Genomic DNA, 18,757 nt, shown 5'->3' with positions numbered 1-18,757 from the left:
GGGAACCATCGCACCTGCCCTGCTCACCGGGAGCCGCCAGCGCCCCTGCCGGCTGCGAGCGGAACTGCACCCGAGGGGAAAGGGCCCGACAGCCGAGAGGGCTGGGGCTGGGTTTGTGATTGCTGTTACTGCCATAGTTGTTGTTGTTTGTTTGACTGGTTATACACATATATATAGAGTAAAGAACTGTTATTCCTATTTCCCACATCTTTGCCTAAAGGCCCTTGATTTCAAAATATAATAACTTGGAGGGAAAAGGGGTTATATCTGCCACTTCAAGGGGGGCCTCTGCCTTCCTTAGCAGACACCTGTCTTTCAAAACCGAGACAACCCCGAATGCTGAGAATCCTGGTGTTCCTCTGTGTAGCTGTGTAGTCTGGAGATTTACCATGAAGAATTTCTTCCTTAGACCTGTCTGGAATTTCCCTTGCTGCAAGTTGCAGCTTTTTCTCTTTTCTTTTGTCCTTTACCTCTGAAAAGAATGTCTCCTCGTTGTCTTTTTAATCCCTCATTAGATAGTGGGAGATGGTGAATAGATTTCTCCTTAAGATTTCTCCTCTGAAGACTGGGCAAAAAAAGGCTTACTCTCCTTGTGCATCATGCATCCCAGACCTCTAACCACTCCAGTTATCCTCTCCAGATTGTGATGGTGGTGAGGTGCACGAACTTGGATGTGGTAGTCAGTGTGGCCACACAGAGGGGAAATATTCCCCTCAACCAGTGGGCAGCATTCCTCCTAAAGTGACCCAGCTGTCATGGTGGAATGTGTTTGGCCTGTTATTCACCTGAATCCTTATGTCCATATGCGCAGAGTTAAGGAAGTGACCTAAACCTAAACTACGTAAATATTAATTTAATTCAGAGAATACATTCCCCATCTTAAATTTCCATTTTGGTGTATTTATTTTGATGGATTTATGAGATATGGCAATAATATACCTCTTTATTAAAACAGTTACCGGAGAATGCTTTGTTTCTTCATTTCCTTCATTGCTTCCTAGCACTAGGGGAATAACAAGGTCCAAATAAAACACCACATGCCACTGTGGTGGTATGGCCCTCTATGAATGCCAGGTGCTCACCAAGCTGCTGTATCACTTTCCTCCTCAGGTGGATGGGGGAGAGAATATGTAATGAAAATCTCACGTGTTGAGATAAGGACAGGGAGACATGACTCCAGGCAGCTACTGGAGTTCTATCACAGACAAAATAGACTTGACTTGAGGATATTACTTTATTGCAAATAAAATCAGATTACAAAAAAGAGAAATTAAAATAAATAGTAAACCACTCCCTTTCACCCCACCCTTCTTCACAGACTCAACTTCACTCCCAGTTTTATCTGCCTCTTTCCTCATTGCAGGGGAATAGGAACTGGGACTTTCAGTCAGTGCTGTCTCTGCCATTCCTTCCTTCTCAGGGGGAGGGCTCCTCACACTCTTCCCCTGATGCAGTGTGGGGTTCCTCCCTCGGGAGACAGTTCTCCATGAATGTCCTTAACATGAGTCCTTCCCACAGGCTGCAATCCTTCACAAACCGCTCCAGCACAATTTCCCTGTGGGGTCACAAATCCTGCTGCAAATCTGCTTCAGCATGGGCTCCTTTTTCCATGGGGCCACAGGTCCTGCCAGAAGACTACTCCAGCTTAGGTTCTCTCCATGCAATTACAATCCTTCAGTGGCATCCACCTGCTCCAGTGTGGGCTTCTAAATGGGCTGCAGATGGATCTCTGCTTCTTCATGGGCTGCAGGGGCACAGCTGCTTCATCATGGTCTTCACCACGGGCCCCAGGCGGATATCAGCTCCAATGCCTGGACCACCTCCTGCCCCTCCTTCTCCTCTGACCTTGGTGTCTGCAGAGCTGTTCCCTCACAGGTTCTCGCTCTGCTGTTCTCCAGCTGCAGTTACACAGTTTTCTTTTTTCACCCTTCTTAAATCCATTATCCCAGAGGTGCTAGCACTATTACTGATGGTCTCGGTTTGGCCAGCAGCAGATCCATCTTCCAGCCAGCTGGCACTGTTGGACATGGGAGAAGCTGCTGGAAGCTTCTCACAGAAGTCAACCCTGTAGCCATCCTGCTATGAAAAACTTGCCACACAAAACCAATACACCCCCCCCACACACAAGTATTTATTTTTTGAAGGAACTTGTGATTTTCTTCTACCCAGAGTTAGTTTTTTCTTATGATTTGTTACTAAGTTGGGAGGAGATACAGCTGGGACAGCTGACCCCAGAAGACCACATAGCATCTTGCTCAGTATAAAAACGGGGGGGGAAGAAGAAGGAGTGGAGAGAACATTTGGAGTTGATGGCATTTGTCTTCCTCAGTAATTGTTACTGGTAATGGGACCCGGCTCTCTTTGAGATGTCTGAACACCTGCCTGCCCATGGAAGAAGTGAATTAATTCCTTGTTTTGTTTTGCTTGTGTTGTGACCTTTTCGTTCCTCATTAAATTGTCTTTATCTCAGCAGACAAGTTCTCCAGCTTTTACTCTTCTGATTCTCTTCCCAACCCTGCCAGCGGGGGAGTGAGTGAGCAGCTGTGTGGGGCTTGGCTGCTGGCTGGGGCTAAACTACAATGGTGTAGTATGGGGAACAAGCAGGAGGAATTAGAGGTCTGTGCAGTCTCAGGGCTTTGATCTTACTGTGTGAAAGGAAGCATGGTGGGACAGCTCACATGACTGGAATGTTGTCACAAAGGGCTACATGCTGCTTAGGAAGGACAGACTAGAGAGACAATGGTGGAGTTGTCCTTGAAACGTGTGGAATGTATCAAGCTCTGGGAGGAATGGCCAACACCCCGGTGTGCTCTGCAGCCCTTCAGAAGGACCTTGACAGGATGGAGAGATGGTCAGAGAAGAACCATCTGAAATTCAGCAAAGGCAAATGCCAGGTCCTGCACCTGGGGAGGAACAAGCCGAGGCGCCAGCACAGGCTGGGGGTGACCTGCTGGGGGGCAGCTCTGCCCAGCACGGCGGGTCCTGGTGGACACCAAGCTGTCCATGAGCCCGCAGAGTTTCCTGGTGCCCAAGGAGGCCAATGGTATCCTGGGGGGCATTAGGAAGGGCATTGCCAGCAGGTCATGGAAGGTGAACCTGCTCCTTTACTCAGCCCTAGTGAGGTCTCCCCAGGAGTGCTGTGTCCAGTTCTGGGCTCCTCAGGACAAGAGAGACATGGAGCTCCTGGAGTGAGTTCAGTGGAGGGTGACAAAGGTGATGAGGGGACTGGATCTTATGAGATGCTCCAAGTGAGGTTCCACTTACTAATGGAACAGGGCCTCTTCAGCGTGGAGAGGACTGAGAGGGGATCTTACCAGTGTGTATCAGTTTATGAATGGGCAGTACCAAGAGGATGGACCAGGCTCTTCTCAGCAGTGCCACACAGTAGGACAAGAGGCAATGGGCAGACACTAATGCACAGGAAATTCCACCTGAATATAAGAAAACACTTTACTGTGTGGGTGACGGAGCACTGGAACAGATTGCCCAGGGAGGCTGCGGAATCTCCCTCACTGGAGATACTCCAGAACCATCTGGATGCAATTCTGATGCATCCCATGTACTCTGGGGTTGCCCAGCTTAAGCAGGGAGGTTGGACAAGGTGACCCACTGTGGTCCCTCCCAATCTGACCCATTCCTATGGTTCTGTGATTTCATTTCATGTAAACATAGGTATGCCTAATATATTAACTACGTACGTCTATTAATAGAGTTATACATAGCCTTACCTGTATAACTTTTATTTTTTTTAAGCTAGACTCATAGGTGTACTTCACGTTTTCCATTCAGGCTCATTTTGTTTTAATTTTCACCTGAAATTACTCTGTTTTCCCCCTCACTTTTTAGGTCAAACTGATGTATGCTCAGTTTCTTCTCAGATTCCATAGTTGAAGCAGTCCCTCACCAGCAAAACTTATGATGTTATTCTTGATTTTAGTATTTATCTATTTTCACAACATATTTGGATAAGGATTTTTTCTCAGGGTCAATGAGGAAATAGGCTTTCAGTCATAAAAAGTATTATATATAGTTTGTCTGTTTGCTCAAGAAAGACAACCTTACCCTGAAAGAGGAGTGGGTCAACATGACTGCTTGGGATTCTCAGATCTAGCATCAGTCTGGTGTCAAGCCTGTGAAACAGGAAAATAAAATTGAAGTACCAAATTCAGCAACCAGCATCCTGAAAATGTAGCAAAGGAAATGAGAACTGAGGAATTCTTAAAAAGGATTTTTTCCCCCCAACTTTTCATATCCTGTTACAAACAATAAAATGCAACAGATGTTAAAGATAAAGAAAAAATAATATGTGCTTTGAGTGAATAGCGAAGTGACTGGAAGGGAGCATGGATGAAAAAACAGGATGTTGACGTACCTTTTAACATTACGCTAAGCAACCACTACTGTCTTACCTGGGTTTATTGACCACAGCAGCTGATTCCCCATGAGGAGGCCAACACAGACCAGCATCAGATAAAGACAAAATTGGCAGAACTGAGAAGAGTCTTGAGACTCTCATTCTGCAGGCGCAGGGATGGTGTGCCCCAGCAGAAAGTCAGCAGAATGAAAAGCTGAATGTTTTCAGAAAATTTTTCCCAGTGGGATCTGAAACTGTGACCCTGTATTTACTCCTAAAATATAAAGAATGCTTGCATCTTTTATTTCGAGAAGAAAAGAAAGACACGTAATTCCAGCCTGTAATACAGTTTACCCTACAAGATGCCCTTCAACCTTCCCGAATTTTCCCTAAGCTCCAGTGTTATTCTGTGGCATCTGTCAGTCTAGTATTTGTACAGTTGCTGTTTCAAAGTACCCGCACATCACAGATTTGTGCAAAGCAATTTCAGAAATGGCTGCTTTAGTGGTTGAAGCTTGTCCTGTTGCATTTGCAGATTTTATTCCCTGGAGACATTCCACAGTGCATTATTTTCTTATTTTACTTCCAGGGTAGGACTCCTTGGCTATTGTTCTTAGAACTTCAGTCTTGATGCATTTAAATTATGGTTTTTTATATACCTATCCCCTGGTTTCTCTCTTCTTCTTTTGAGTGGAAATTTTTTCTGCCTTCTTTTGATCTCAAATGATTCATAATTGCTGGTGGGCCTTTACTTTCAGAGAAGACGTCTGCTTTCTGAACAGCAACAAACACGACAATGGCAGATATTAGACAGAAATTGCTAGTTGGTGTGCTTTTGGTAGAGGGCTTTTTTGATTGCTAACATTGAGCAATGAAAACTTGCTTGCCGAACAGCTTTGTTCTGTTCCTTCATTATTGAAATGCAGGATGATGCTTTCCACTGTGATTCTGACATCTGAAAAGTACAAAGTACATAGGAAGCACATATCCTGATGATGAAAGTGAATTTTCAGGAGAAGTAGGTATGAGAAGAGAGATAGCCCTTGGCTTTATGTTTTGGTTTTTTTTTTCCTACTTTTAAGGCAGCCTTAAAAGTGCATATATATGTTTAAATATGTTTGTTTAAAAATAAATTTTTAAAAATAATGAAATTTCAACTTTCCTAAGATTTGGGTAGTCATTCAGGTAATGTGGGTACAGTGTGAAATCTCATTAACTTTTACTGATGAGACTTAGTTTACGTCATCCAGACTGGATTGTGGTCTGATTTTTGTCAAGTCTTGTTGAACAAATTTATGTGTTCAACTTGTGTTAGCCACCTCTCAACACAGATCCTGGAAATGCTCTTTTAAGAAGTCCACAGGAAACATAGTCAAGTATTCAAAGAACAAATTAAAACCACACTGTTGGAAGGACAGTTAGATGATCCTAGTTTGTCTTTAATGAGATTTTTTTTGTGTGTGTGTTTGCCAGGTAAAAACATGTAGAAACTTGAAGTAGCCAAATAGTGATCAGATTGATTGCAAAACTGATAAAAGCAATCAAAACTCTGGTATTTAATGTACAGTAAGGCAAAACAACTAACAAGTGTCAGATTTTAAAAAAACAAAAACAAAACTAAAACCAACAGATTAATAAAGTTTTTTTTGTATGTGCTATTCTCTGTGAACAGTTTACTGTGCGAAAGACAGCAAGACATCTCAAAGCATGTCCTGTGCTTTGTTCAATCACCTTTTCCTAGAAAAGTAAGCTTTTGATTTAAAAAAAATGAAGGAAGGGACCACTCCATAGCAGAGTCTTTACAGTTTTGTTGCTACAATTTAATTAGTAGATATGGCTATCAGTTTCATAACACTGTCTAGCCTGTTAGGGGTGCATTGAACTAAGTCTAATTCTAAGGAATTAGATATTGTTATTACAACAAGAGAGTGGATAACATCTTCCCTTGCTGTCAGTATTAAAGCTTTTTTGTAGGTCAAAAGAAAGCTTAATAAGAGGGGGTGGAGCATAGATGAATCTTCAGTCCAGTCTGTGACCTTAGGTGGAACTGTGGATCAAAGGGGTTTGGAAGACTGAGTATATCTAGTAAGAATGAGATGAATTAGGCATGACCATGTCAATGTTAAAGGAATGGTGCTCATAAAGGGCATCACCCTTCTTCAGGATATTCTTTTAAAGGTATTTAGAGCATAGAAGTAATGCATGGAGGACTAATAAAGTGGAAGTACAAAGTGAAGGATGTTCCACCTCCTAACTTTGCACCTACAATTTCCCACTCTGCCTCCCTTGGAGAATTTATTTTTATAATATTATTGAATTTTTATCACAGATTATTCAGTTAATATTTCCCAATTTTCAACGGACAGAGTTTATAGCTTTTGTCTTAGATGTGTATTTAGTCTGATTTCATTGTTAGATTTTTGGTTTGTACTGCTTTAAGCAGAGCTTTTGCAGATCCTGGTTTCATGCTTATGTATCCAGCTGTAAGTGAGGAAGAATTAGCCCTGAGATCAAAAGCACTGTATGGAAATAATTATTAGAATTATTTGGTTTTGGTTCTACTTTGAGGCTCTAAGGGGTAGTTAAAGATAACATTTTTTATTATAGGCCGATGTCCACATACATTTTGGTTTCAGGCAAATATGTTCCCTTTTTCTGATAAAGTTTATCAAATTTCAAGTAAAAACAGGCTAAAAGCAATTCCACCTGTTTTTTTCTAATTAAGTAAATCAGTTAAATAGTTTAAGAGGAACAGGGCAGGTAGAGAATGTGGTGCAGAAACAGTAATCTCTGCTGGTTTAATGAGGAAGGAAAGTAGTAAAATGGGAAGAAAAAGATGGCAGTGTACCATGAAGACTCTGTCTATGCTGAGCTCAGGGTCGTTGATGTGTACTAGATAAATGAATTTCCATGCTCATCTTGTGTACGTGTGTTGTGTCTGCAGAAAGGATGCAGTGACAAATGCTCGTACAGGACAAGTGGTGAGACTAACATCCAAATCGGAGAGGGTTGGAGACTGCCACGGGTGGTGGCACTGCAGCCTTGTAGTATTATACACATTTCTGTCTACTGCAGCTTGAGCTAGAAGAATATGGGTATGTGACTCTCAACAGAAGAGAATGAAAATTTACTAAAAATACAGAAACTTATCTTTTAATCTGTTAACATTACCCAAAATGAATCTGCTTCACACCATCTTTGACGCCAGTTCTTATTTATTTTAAATAAATTAATAACTCTATAAATAAATACCCTTAACTGAGGAATCTATCCTTTATTAGGTCATACTGAAGTAAGTACTACCCTGGAAAAAATAAGCAAAGGCTTTGCACATGAAGAGATGAGGAAGAAGTTTGCAGGTATCCCAGTGAATTCAAGGGTGTGTTGTTTTATTTCTTGAATTACTGAGAACACTTGGAAGACAGTAGCATCATCTGCTTGTGAATTAACATAGTTCAAGTGCCTATATTTAACCCAGGATAGAAAATCATTTGGCACATCAACGTAGTAAAATTGGAAGTAGTTATGATCTAACCAAAGATTATGCCTTCACATGATGACCAATTTCTAGCAACAGAAACTTGGAAAACACAAACCACCTGTTTGTGCAGAAACCAGCACAAACAGCAGAAAACCAAAAATAAAAGAATTAAAATGTCAAGAAAAATATGCATTTAAAAAGACATCAACTTTGATTAGGAATGAGTTTTACTGTTTTTTTTTCCTTTGGAAAGGAATTACAGATTCAAGAGAAAAGCAGAAAAGATGCTATACAAAATTCCCAGGAGTATGTGAAATGCACATTTGAGTGTGAGTTCCAGATCTATTTGAAGACTTTATTATCTCAAGATATGCATATAGTTAACATCACTGTTTGGAATACCCAGTGAGTCTTCTCATAGCTTGAGCAAAGATCTCAGTCTTTGTGGGAATGAGTTTTCTAACTCATCATAGATTTATATCTTTATGGGATTCCACTGGTTTAGTTTGTGATGTTCAACCTTTATTTCAGATGTAGCACAATTTAGACAAAATGCTAAATATACTGAAATTTATGAATGTAATAGAATGAAAAGAATAAATATTAGAATAAATATTAGAGTAAAAGAACAACTTGATTTTTATTTTGTGTGTGCATCTTTGAGTGTTTTGGAAAAATATTTTTGTAGGTCTTTCCTGAAGTAGTATTTCCATTTCTGGTAGAAACACTACTTTCCTGGGATTTGTTTTGGTTTGGTTTTTTGTTTTGTTTTTGTTTTAGTTGAAGGAATTGAATAGGAATGTGGTGTCTGGTTTAGAGAAAGCCAGCAAACATGATGGATGAATCATTTGGTACAAAGAAGAGTATATGGCTAGACTATCATCTCTGCTTTTGCTGCTTTATGCTACTCAGGTACTCATTAATCCTTACTCTTTCAGACTTTCCAGTTACTTACTTGTAGTAATCAGTCCAACATAATTGAAAGGGTTGGAAGCTATCATGCATGGGCTGTAAATTATTCCTCTTCCTACTTATCACCTTAAGGCACAGATTTCAGTTCATTGAGAAAACAAAGCTGTTTAAAAAAGCAGTGTTCAAATTAAGCATTTGGCTTGGAAACTAAGGCAAGATAGACAGAAATTTCTGATTTCTGCCCAGACAGAAATTTTGCTCTGTCTGTGTGCAGGTTTTTTGCCCGAAGAGTTATGCTCTTAATGAGTTTGAACAGGTGAAATTCCTTGTTGATGTACCTGGTTTATCACAAAATGTGGCATAAGTTTTGTTACTTTTTCAAATTTGTCTTTTTTGAGTCTGTTGAACTCATGAGATAGGTGTTCTACAGAAGAGCAAAGCATGGTTTTATCAGTGCTGGCCCTTGGACTTTTTGTTCATTTGGTATTCCTAAACTCCTGCTTTCTTTGCTCTGTATAGATACACCCTGCAGTAAGAGGGAATTTGACAACTAAAAATCCTTAAAAGAAGACTGTACTCACTGGAAAAACAAAAATAAACAAATATGAGTCTAAGAATTAGAGGAATTCAGTGTTTAGGTTAAATGGATTGCATGGACTCTGTAAAATTACCTAAAATCTAGTAACACATTGTACTCATAAACACTCAGAAAAGTACCTGTTAGGAGTTCATGAAGATTTTGAAAGTATTTGTAGAAGGCTTCAGCAGATCCAGTGAATGTTTTGATGCACTGCATGTTCACCAACAGCTAGTAGATACTGTAGCCACACACAGGTAAGGATCAGATACCTAATTCAGCACATAAGGGATAACTTCTAAGGAGCACCTTGAAAACTGAAAAGTGAATTAGAGAAACTGCCTTGGCATAAAACATTCACCAGGATGACCTACTTAAAAGGATCACCACGTACCTAAACTCAGGCTACAGTTTGCAGTCATAAATATTACATCATGGCTTTTTTAAGGCTGCATTTCTCTTCCAGTAAATGCTTCAGTTCCCATTAATAGTTGAATAGTGCCATCACATCTGATTTCTCTGAGAAACATTCAAAGTGTATGAAATTAATCTCAAGGAAGATACTAAAAATAAAGATGTTTTCTACTATAGGTAAATTTCTATTTTTAAAAAGCTAGGGAAATATATTTTAGCTTCTAAAGTCATGTCTATATGATTGGAGGCTTCATTTTCTTGTGTCAAAATCACATCCTTTGTTTATCTAATGCAGTCTGTAATTTTTCCTATCTCTCAAAACACTATCAGTCCTAAAACTCATGTCTGGAGTATACTTCTGGAGACAGTATATGCAATAGAATAAATAAAGGACAACTTCTCAAAGCAATTCGCTGGTCTTCTCCCATGAAGCTCTGAGGGCAGTTCACACTGCTTTAGAAAGGGTAATAGGATTAACTTCAGAAATTTCCACCCATTTTTACTCCTGCATCATATCTCACAGCCTCCTTATTTGTGTTACTGCATTTTTCTGAGGTAATGATGGAAAATAGATCATTAAAATGATCATGGTTAAAAATAACCTTTTCCCCAAGCAGGAAGCAGGCAGTGTTTTCTTAGAAGCACTGATACAGAAATTTTAGCCTGCTTTCTCCCAGAGGGGAGGCTTCTACAGTCTGTTGCAGTGTCCAGATTCACACACACACACACACACACTCACTTAACTTTAGACACATGAGTAATGGTGCAGTTTTGTAATTGATTTTAGCTGTTCTAACTATGGACTGTTGCCAAAGAATGATCCTGCATTTCTTCCTTCTGTGTGCTTGCACACTGCTGCCATTTCTTTCTCCTGCTCCTAGTGAGAGTGCAAATGTATGGTGATAAAATTGCTTTGCAAATATGCCTGAAAATTGCGCAGAGAAGAAGGGAATGGTTAGTCTTCAGTCTAATAAGCAAACTGCTCTTGACTCATTGTGTCTGCATTTGTTACCTTGAGGTGCACAAGACAGAGAGATACAGCAGGGGAGCAGCGAGGAGGACTGGGGTGAAATGTCTTAGTGCCTACATGCAGCTTGATTAGTGGGAACTCATGCTAGGGAGCTATTATTAGGGAACTAACACACCCTGAGATGCATTAGCTGATAATACACAGGTGCTCCATTCTGCTACTGTCAGTAGAGATAGCAAAGAAAGAAATGTGTCTGTCCATGACTTTGGTATTGGGAATCTCCAGAGTGTGGAAGTCCCACCACTTCCACGCACACAGCTCCCTGCACTGAATTTTTTAGGGTGGGATTTCATATTGCTAAGACTCAGTGTGAATGTACTGTGAACGCATTGGCCAAATTCAGTCAGCTTCGAGACACTCATACAGATTGGAGGAATATTAACTTCCTGCAGGATTTGTGTTAAGTAGCAGGCTGGAGAGATATTTCATGGTAACTCATTGAGAGAAAATTAGTATGTGTAGCCCTTTCTTACAAAACAGGGAGTTCAAATGGGAACGGACACTGCGGACACAGTCAATATGATGTATGATACATGGAGTTACTTGGTTTCTTTCAGAATAAAACCTGGTATCTGAGACTAGAGAGTAAAAAATTGAATTCTGAAAACTGAAAGAGATAATAAATTTATCTTCAGCATATTTTCCTTGTAACCTGTGATATTTGTATCTTTGAAGAAAATACAGGTTTTTATATTCAAAATCCTGTGTTCTGATGTCCAGTGCTTAATTAAAGATTGGGATGATTCTGTATCAGTGTGAAGAGACATCTAAAAATAGTGAAGTATAAACTTCTTTTCTCTTATATTTTGCAGGTTGAATATTACAATTTCACTTGTACCTGGGCTTTTTCCACTGATGTCCAACACGCAATAGACATTCCAAACAATATTTGGCAGGTGCATTTGCAGGTTAACAGCAGTCCTTCTTGGATACAGGATGGAGGACACATACAAAGATAGGACTTCGCTAGTGAAAGGGGCCAAAGATATTGCTAAAGAGGTGAAGAGGCAAGCAGTGAAGAAAGTGAATAAAGCAGTTGACAAAGCCCAGGATGGCTACACGCAGAAGTCCTACAATCGATTCCAGGATGAGGAAGATGACGATGATTACTATGGCCAAGGAGGAAATTATGGTGTAGAAGCTAATGATGATGAAGGATCAAGTGAAGCAACTGAAGGACATGATGAAGATGATGAAATTTATGAAGGGGAGTATCAGGGAATCCCCAGCATGGGGCAGGGTAAAGATGACATGGTGGCCTTAGGTCAGTCTATGCGTGATGAATACAAGGATCGTCATGAACTGGAAACTGAGAGGAAAGCTGATGAAGAAGAGCTAGCACAGCAATATGAATTGATAATACAAGAATGTGGCCATGGTCGTTTCCAGTGGGCCCTCTTCTTTGTGTTGGGAATGGCCCTAATGGCTGATGGGGTTGAAGTGTTTGTGGTTGGATTTGTGTTGCCCAGTGCTGAAACAGATATGTGTATACCCAATTCTGGATCAGGATGGCTTGGTAAGTAAAGTCTTCATTCTGTCTTTTTGCTATTAAGATATTTGCTTACAGTAAGCCTAAATGTGTATTTGTCAACATAGAAGCTTATATAAAAATATGTCCGTCTTGAATATAAACAAGAAATCCACAAATTGTTTTAATATTAATGGTAATTAACATTGATTAACATTAGTAAAGAATTTAATGGATACTGTAATTTTATTTTTTAGGTGACTGTTTTCTTAGTCGGTAAATAAATCACTAAAGAGAAAGACTCCACAGTAAAACTTAAGAGGAGAGGGACAAATTTTGTTCTCATATACAAGAGTAGATGTCCAGACGAACTAATCTAAAAACAAAGCAAAACCACAAAACCAGCCCACAAATGGAGAACTGGCGTTTTTTAAATTATATAGGTGTAATAAAGAGCAGATGATACAACTTTCCAGCAACACTTTCACATTGCATGTGAGCCTTTCCAATGGTGATATGAAATTCAATCTGGAAAATGCAAAAATTTCCAGTGAAAATGCTGTATAATATAACCTTTCACTCTTTTTGTCTTTAGTCTTTTTATACCAATGACTGCTCTCTAGCATCCAAAGAAAATAATGTTTACTTAGCTTCAGGGAGACAAAAGAATGAACAAGAGCCTGGGGTGTGCTTTGTGTGTCCATTCTGTTGATGGGGATGGGCCATGTCTCACCCCCTTGCCTGTTCCCTCCTATGGTATGGGAAACAGGCAGTCTGAGCCAGCCTTGTGTGGCTTAGTGAGAGCAGCAGCAGTTCTGCAATCAGGTCCATGCTTGTCTTCCCTGGACATGCCTGGGCACAGCAGGAAAAACAAGGTTCTCATGGGGCAGGGCTGTGAAGAAAAGGTATAGAAATGGTTCCCCAAGGAAGAGGAGAGGTAGAAGCCTGGGCAATTGTAACAGAGCAGGAAATGGAATGTATGTTTGCAGATAATGACTTGGGCCTGGAGACTATTACAGAAAAGGAGGACTCCTTATAAGATATTTAGAAGCCTGTGTTTTCTAGCAGATGTTCTGCTTGTACCCTGCGTCTTTGCAGCACATGGTTCTGTTGCAACAGATCTCATTTTAGCTTAGCTCAGTTTCCTGACATTGATACCAGCAGTTTGGCTCTCTGGGTTTCAGTACAGTGGACTGCAGTCTCCCCCAGTTATATCTCTAAGCCTCCCTCCGGGTGACAGGATCATGAGTGGAAACAGGTGAGAAATTCCCGGATGACTGTGTCCTTTGAGTCATTCCTTGCCATTTGATCATTTCTTGTAAGAAGTACTCTGCCTATATATGTACAGTGCAGTGATTAAACTTAAAATGGAGGGAAATACATTATTAAAGTTTCTATGGTTAAAGATGCTGAATGCAAAGAATCTGTTTTGTACTGCTTGTTTACACAAAACGCCAACATTGTATGTGTCATGCTTGGACCTGTGAGCTTTCAGGTCTACTTCTTAAAGAAAGATGAGAAACAAAACCAATGCAAACCTGTATCACTAGATAAATGTCAATGAGTCAGTGCAGATAATAACATACAATGCATCTTTGAAAAGTAGTGAATTCCCAACTTGGTTTTTTTAACATGATTTTGAGGACATCCTTAAAATCTACGCCTCAATTTTTATTTTTTTTTCTAATTTTTCTAATTTTTACATTGCTGGAACAAAAATTACTTATCTCAACCCTAGTTTTTAATTTTTGATAAACCTGTTTGTTTTACCACATGCACATTTCTTGACAAATGGAGCACTCAAAGTTGTCTGTGTCCTCCAGGACAATAAAACATAAGGGTAACCACCAAATCCCTCTGCAATTAATTCATATTGCATTGTATTTTCTACAAATAGTATTCTACTTAAACAACTGCATTAAGGATCATGGAGGTGTCTGGAACTGGGAGCGGGGAATATTGTCCCCATAGCAGTAGGGGCCGTGAGTATTCATAATCGGCTTCTGGCCTCTGACCCATGTCAATAAGGTTGAGGATTTCTCTGTCACTGGAGTTCTTATGATATTGCCTTGAGATGTATTGGAATAACTCCGTAAATATTTAGCTAAAATTCAGTACAGAAGCTGTTAAATACCTCATAGTTACAAGTATGAATGTGTGTGTTGTGTATAAATGATGCTTGTTGAAAAAATTAAGGTAACAGATCTGGAAAATTCAGCTGTGCTACTAATGTATTCTCATGCCTAAAATATAGAAATTGTATCTTCCTTTTGCAATAATATAAAACTAGCCTCTGTGTTGTGGTATTAACAAACAAATAATTATGTACTAAAAGATTAACAGACAAAAGCACGAAAGAACAGAGATAAGCAATTTCTTTCCCAGTGTGTATTGAAGGCATTGCAACACGTGACTGTTTTACCAATAATTTCACCAAAAAAAAATATTTCTTACTCATTGCTACTAGAAATATATCATAAGCTGCAAGTCATCAGTATACCAATGTACATATTGCTTACAAACAAAGTAGGTATACTGCTTGCAGAGAGCATAACCTTAATTCCAGTACTAAAAAATATTAATTGTAGCAGTGAACGCTTACTGAAAGCATTTTTATGTTGTCATAACAGGGCCCTCACAGCTGTGCATTTCAATTATTTTGTGCTTGTGATTTCACTTTATAAGTACATCCTAACTGGGGTCTTCCAGACTGGCATAATTCTTTTTTTCATTATTAGAATCCCATAATCCAGAAGGTTCTAATGTTGTTAGAATATTAAAGTCATAGGACTAATGCTAAGAGTTATAAGGTAAAATTAGTACACATACACAGTATTTATTATTCAGGCAATTTTCTAGACTGTTAAGATACATACTACGAACATCTTATTTTGTCTTTGAAAAAGTATTCATTGATTTGGTTGTAAAACTGATTTCTCATACATCGTGCCATGATCATTTACTAGGGAACATGAGCTAATTAAAAACATGTGACGATATTCATTGAGTCTCCCTGTTGCATTTTTTTTTTTTAAATTCACTTTCACAAAGACAATTTCCCAAAATCCTTCCCTATTGACCCTTGAATGAGCTTGAGATCACTTTATTGATCACCAGCAACATTTCAGAGCCCATAAAGTCATATAACGAGTGTGATGATGTCATGAACTAGTTTCAAGTTGTCTTTTGAATTAAATAATAAAACATTTTTTCATCTCAAGTAAGTGATTTTCTTAAGAAAAGGGAAGTTGAATAGCTTAAATTCTCCCAGATTATAGTGACATGTCACTAAGCATGAGAAAAAGGTGTCCCTGCTGTATACATGACTTGGGTGTACTTGCCAGCTCCTGCATGTAAGTGGATTCATAGTGACTTCTTGGGTTCTGACACTGATGAGGCAAGGCTGTATTCTCATGAGACAGGTTGTAGGCTCAGGTCTAGAAATGCTGTTTTAACTCTTTTCCTGCATGCATCTTCTCTCTTTGGTTTTACCCATCAGAAACAGACTGATTTTAAGTTAATTTTCTGGGCTGTGATTTGGGTATACTTTTCTTCCTAATTTTTCTCTGTCTTTGCATTCAGATTGGTCTTTGCATTCAGATTGTTCTTAATTGTTTTGGGTTTTTTTTCCTGTAAAGTTTATAGTACGGCCTTTTCTTTCCTCAGCATCTCTGTATCTGAAATAGTGAAACATTGTTTTTCCTAAGCTAGGAAAAGCTAGTCTTTCCCAGCTCTATCTGTTCCGAATTCCACGCCACTCCTGACTGTCCTGTCACTGGTTCTCCCATGGGACCTGTAAGTGCTCACCCTTGTGCAGGACCCTTGTCAGCTGCACTGCTGTCACCACTGTTAGCAGTACATACAGGCTGACTCCTGCTCAGCTGGTCCATGAGGCCATTCTTCACAGCATCAGCTGGCACATTTTTCAGACACCTCCATCCTTTTTTTGTACTTTATCACAGAATCATAGAATAGTTTGAGTTGGAAGGGACCTTTTAAACATCATGCAATCCAACCCCCCTACAATGAACAGTGATGTCTTCAACTAGATCAGGTTGCTCAGAGGCCCATCCGCCTCAATACTAGAAAAAATTGTCTAAACATCTCAGGATTAGTGATTAACTTTAAACATTTTATTTTTATCTTTTGCATGTGTACCAACAAAACCTGAAAACTGATTAAGCACTCTTATTCACTGATTGCCATCCTTTACGGGGGCCAATTGTTCCTTAGTGATTTCTAATAGTCACCCTGGTCTGTTTGGAATCCCTATACGATCCTCTGTACGAAGTTAAGACCAAATGATTTCTTGAGGGTGAATAGTCTTCTACTCTGTTCTGTCTTACCATTGCACTAACCTATGTGTTAATCAAGGCTTTGATACAGGTTCATAGACAATACACTAGAAATAATTTTTATATGTAAAAGACATTCTTAGCTGATGAGTCAGTCATACAAACAGTTTCTTCCATCTAAAAACTGCAAGTATTGTGGCAAATCACTGGACTGATAATGCAAGTTTTGTGAATATGAATAACAACAAACAGCTTACCTTGAAAACTAAATTATTTTCTGAAACCCCACATTTAGTGTCAAATAATACCTTGATATACAGGTTCTTTCTGTTATTTCTGGATTTAATAATAAAATTTTGTGTAGTATTTGTAGAAAGAAAAGTATCATAGGCATAACTAAGTCTTTTGGGCAGAAGAAGTTCTCAGTCTGCGACAACAGCCTACCAATTCTGCATTGATTACTAACTTGCACATTAGCTGTTCTGATAACAGTGCTTCCCATGCCTAATCTGTTTTAAATTGTACCAAACATAACCAGCGTAATTCTAATCCAGACAGTTCTTTCTCTTTACACAAGAAGAAGTGCTCTCCTGAGGTTTGGTAGCTGGTGCAACGTGCTTATAAGCTCTGCTAAGAATACCAAATGACCACTGAATATTTCCACTTCTTAGTTTACAGAAGCACTGGCTTGCCAGATCCTTGCTACTTAATTTGATTCTGGTTTTACAATGATCATTTTCAACAACTTTATATTCACCAAACACCTTCCTTGCATTGATGACAAATACAAGTCCTTTACTTGGGACAGAACAACTCAAATCACTGGTACAGGCTAGTCACTGAAATGCTGGGTAGCAAACAGCTCTGCAGAAGGATGTGTGGCTTTTAGTAGGAAGCAAGTCGACATGGGGAAGCACTGCCTTGCAGCTGCATTGGCAAATGTGACCAGTAAGCAGAGAGGAGTGATTATTTTCCATTCTCAACACAGTGAGCCCACATATTGTCTTGTTGTGGAGCCACCTGAAAAGAGATTAACAAATTCAGGCAAATTTAGTAGAGGACTAGTAATGTGACAAGAGGAGTGGAATACACAGAATACAAGAAGAAGCAAAAGGATCTGATCTTGTTTAGTGTGGAGGAAAGGGGTCTAAGTGGTGAATCTCTCTTTACTATTTGGCAACAAAATTGAGAGAAGCTACAGTGAAGGTGGATTAAATTTTTTCTCAGGGGAACACAAGAGGTTAGAAGTTGCAATCAAGGATCATCTGGTAAATGAGGAAAGTTGAGAGTGAGGTGGTCAACCACTGGGAGATGTTGCATAGTGAAACTGTGGTATATTTGGGAGATTTTCAAAAGTTGACTGAAGGCCTGAAGCAAAGTAATCTTGCTTTGAAGGTAACCCTGCTTTTAGCAGAGGTCAGACAAAAGCTCTTCAAAAGCCCCTCCCGACCGAAAATTTTCTGATTTCATAAATGAAAAAATAGTTGATTGCAAATGTATGACACTTCCACCTACCTATGACTAAAACACATTCTCCAGCTGTTACACTTCAGTAAGCTTTTAAAGGAAAGGCGGGTTAGAACTCATGGATTGTACATAGGCTTGCTCTTTCAAACACAGACTAGTTATCTAAATTAATTTCGGCAAAATCATTTAGCTTGAGTTATTTGTTCTCCTCCTGAGATCTGGCAGAAACCTGGAAGCATGTGATAAAATGTTGGTGAATAAAGGGCTGCAGGACCTGAGTTTGACAGGAGAGTTTTTTAAATATTGATGCATCTACATGCCTGGTGGGATTATTTACTAGTTAAGAGGTTTGCATTTTAATAGATTGTCACAAAACTGTCCTTACACCGCAGTGAGTAAAATGCCTTCTGCTGCCATAAGTAGTTACCTGTGTATAGCATTGTTGTCTTTTTTTGTTGAATATTAGTAGAGGTAATTAGAGATGGATGAGATTTATTGCATGTTCCTGCATAAAATACAGTGGGAGAAGATGATTGTCTTCTGGTTATGTTCCAGTTATTAGTATGGTACTGCATTTGTTATGACACAATACATCACAAGTGACATAAAATAAAGGAAACCCGGGCTCTGTTACTCTATCTTTTACTGTTGTGTTGAGCTAGTAGATGTACTGTTAAACACTTGAAAATTCTGGGGGAAAGTATTTTTTTTTATTATAGAGAGCATGTTGAAGTTTTTGCTTAAATTATTTTATACTTC

General features: G+C 39.3%; 1 protein-coding gene across 1 annotated transcript in view; it reads left to right on the top strand.

The window, feature by feature from the left end:
• The first annotated feature begins 11,584 nt into the window (after window positions 1-11,584).
• Window positions 11,585-18,757, top strand: part of SV2C (synaptic vesicle glycoprotein 2C) — an 85,878-nt gene continuing 78,705 nt past the window's right edge. Inside the window, exon 1 of the mRNA XM_008638606.2 lies at window positions 11,585-12,284. Within this exon, the coding sequence (XP_008636828.1) occupies window positions 11,705-12,284 (580 nt within the window). The 5' untranslated portion in view covers window positions 11,585-11,704. The remainder of the gene's footprint in view (window positions 12,285-18,757) is intronic.

Source organism: Corvus brachyrhynchos, unplaced genomic scaffold (assembly GCF_000691975.1).
Source record: "Corvus brachyrhynchos isolate BGI_N302 unplaced genomic scaffold, ASM69197v1 scaffold467, whole genome shotgun sequence".
Taxonomy (NCBI): Eukaryota; Metazoa; Chordata; class Aves; order Passeriformes; family Corvidae; genus Corvus; species Corvus brachyrhynchos.
The sequence above is the reverse complement of the archived record's forward strand: the minus strand, read 5'-3'. Positions and strand labels throughout refer to the sequence as shown.